Genomic DNA, 566 nt, shown 5'->3' with positions numbered 1-566 from the left:
CTTCACACTCAACGTCAGACTTACCATCTTCACACACAACGTTAAGCTTACAATCTTCATACCCAACGTCAGACTGACCATCTTCACACACAACGTTAGGCTTACAATCTTCCCACTCAACGTCAGGCTTACAATCTTCACTTCTCAAAGTCAGGCTTACAATCTTCACACTCACTTCACTTTTCAACATCAGGCTTACCTTCTTCACTCTCAAAGTCAGGCTTACATTCTTCACACTCAAAGTCAAGATTACAATCTTCGAACTTAACGTCAGGCTTACACTCTTCATTTCTCTACGTCAGGCTTACCATCTTCACACACAACGTAAGGCTTACAATCTTCACACTCAACGTCATGCTCACAATCTTCACATCTCAACACCAGGCTTACACTCTTCACTTTTCAACATCAGGCTTACATTCTTCACTCTCAAAGTCAGGCTTGCATTCTTCACACTCAACGACAGGCTTACATTCTTCACACTCAACGTGAGGCTTATAATCTTCACACTATACGTTAGGCTTACAATCTTCACTTCTCAACGTCAGGCATACAATGTTCACTTG

At 41.9% G+C, this 566-nt stretch overlaps 1 protein-coding gene across 1 annotated transcript in view; it reads right to left on the bottom strand.

Annotated features, from left to right (window-relative positions):
* LOC110448102 overlaps positions 1-289 on the bottom strand; it is a gene marked incomplete at its 3' end in the record, with an annotated part of 6,380 nt that extends 6,091 nt beyond the window's left edge. Inside the window, exon 1 of the mRNA XM_021494163.1 lies at positions 25-289. Coding sequence (XP_021349838.1) covers positions 25-289 — 265 coding nt within the window. The remainder of the gene's footprint in view (positions 1-24) is intronic.
* Between the last annotated feature and the right edge of the window lie 277 nt (positions 290-566).

The sequence above is a fragment of the Mizuhopecten yessoensis genome, unplaced genomic scaffold, assembly GCF_002113885.1.
Source record: "Mizuhopecten yessoensis strain PY_sf001 unplaced genomic scaffold, ASM211388v2 scaffold3823, whole genome shotgun sequence".
Classification (NCBI taxonomy): Eukaryota; Metazoa; Mollusca; class Bivalvia; order Pectinida; family Pectinidae; genus Mizuhopecten; species Mizuhopecten yessoensis.
The sequence above is the reverse complement of the archived record's forward strand: the minus strand, read 5'-3'. Positions and strand labels throughout refer to the sequence as shown.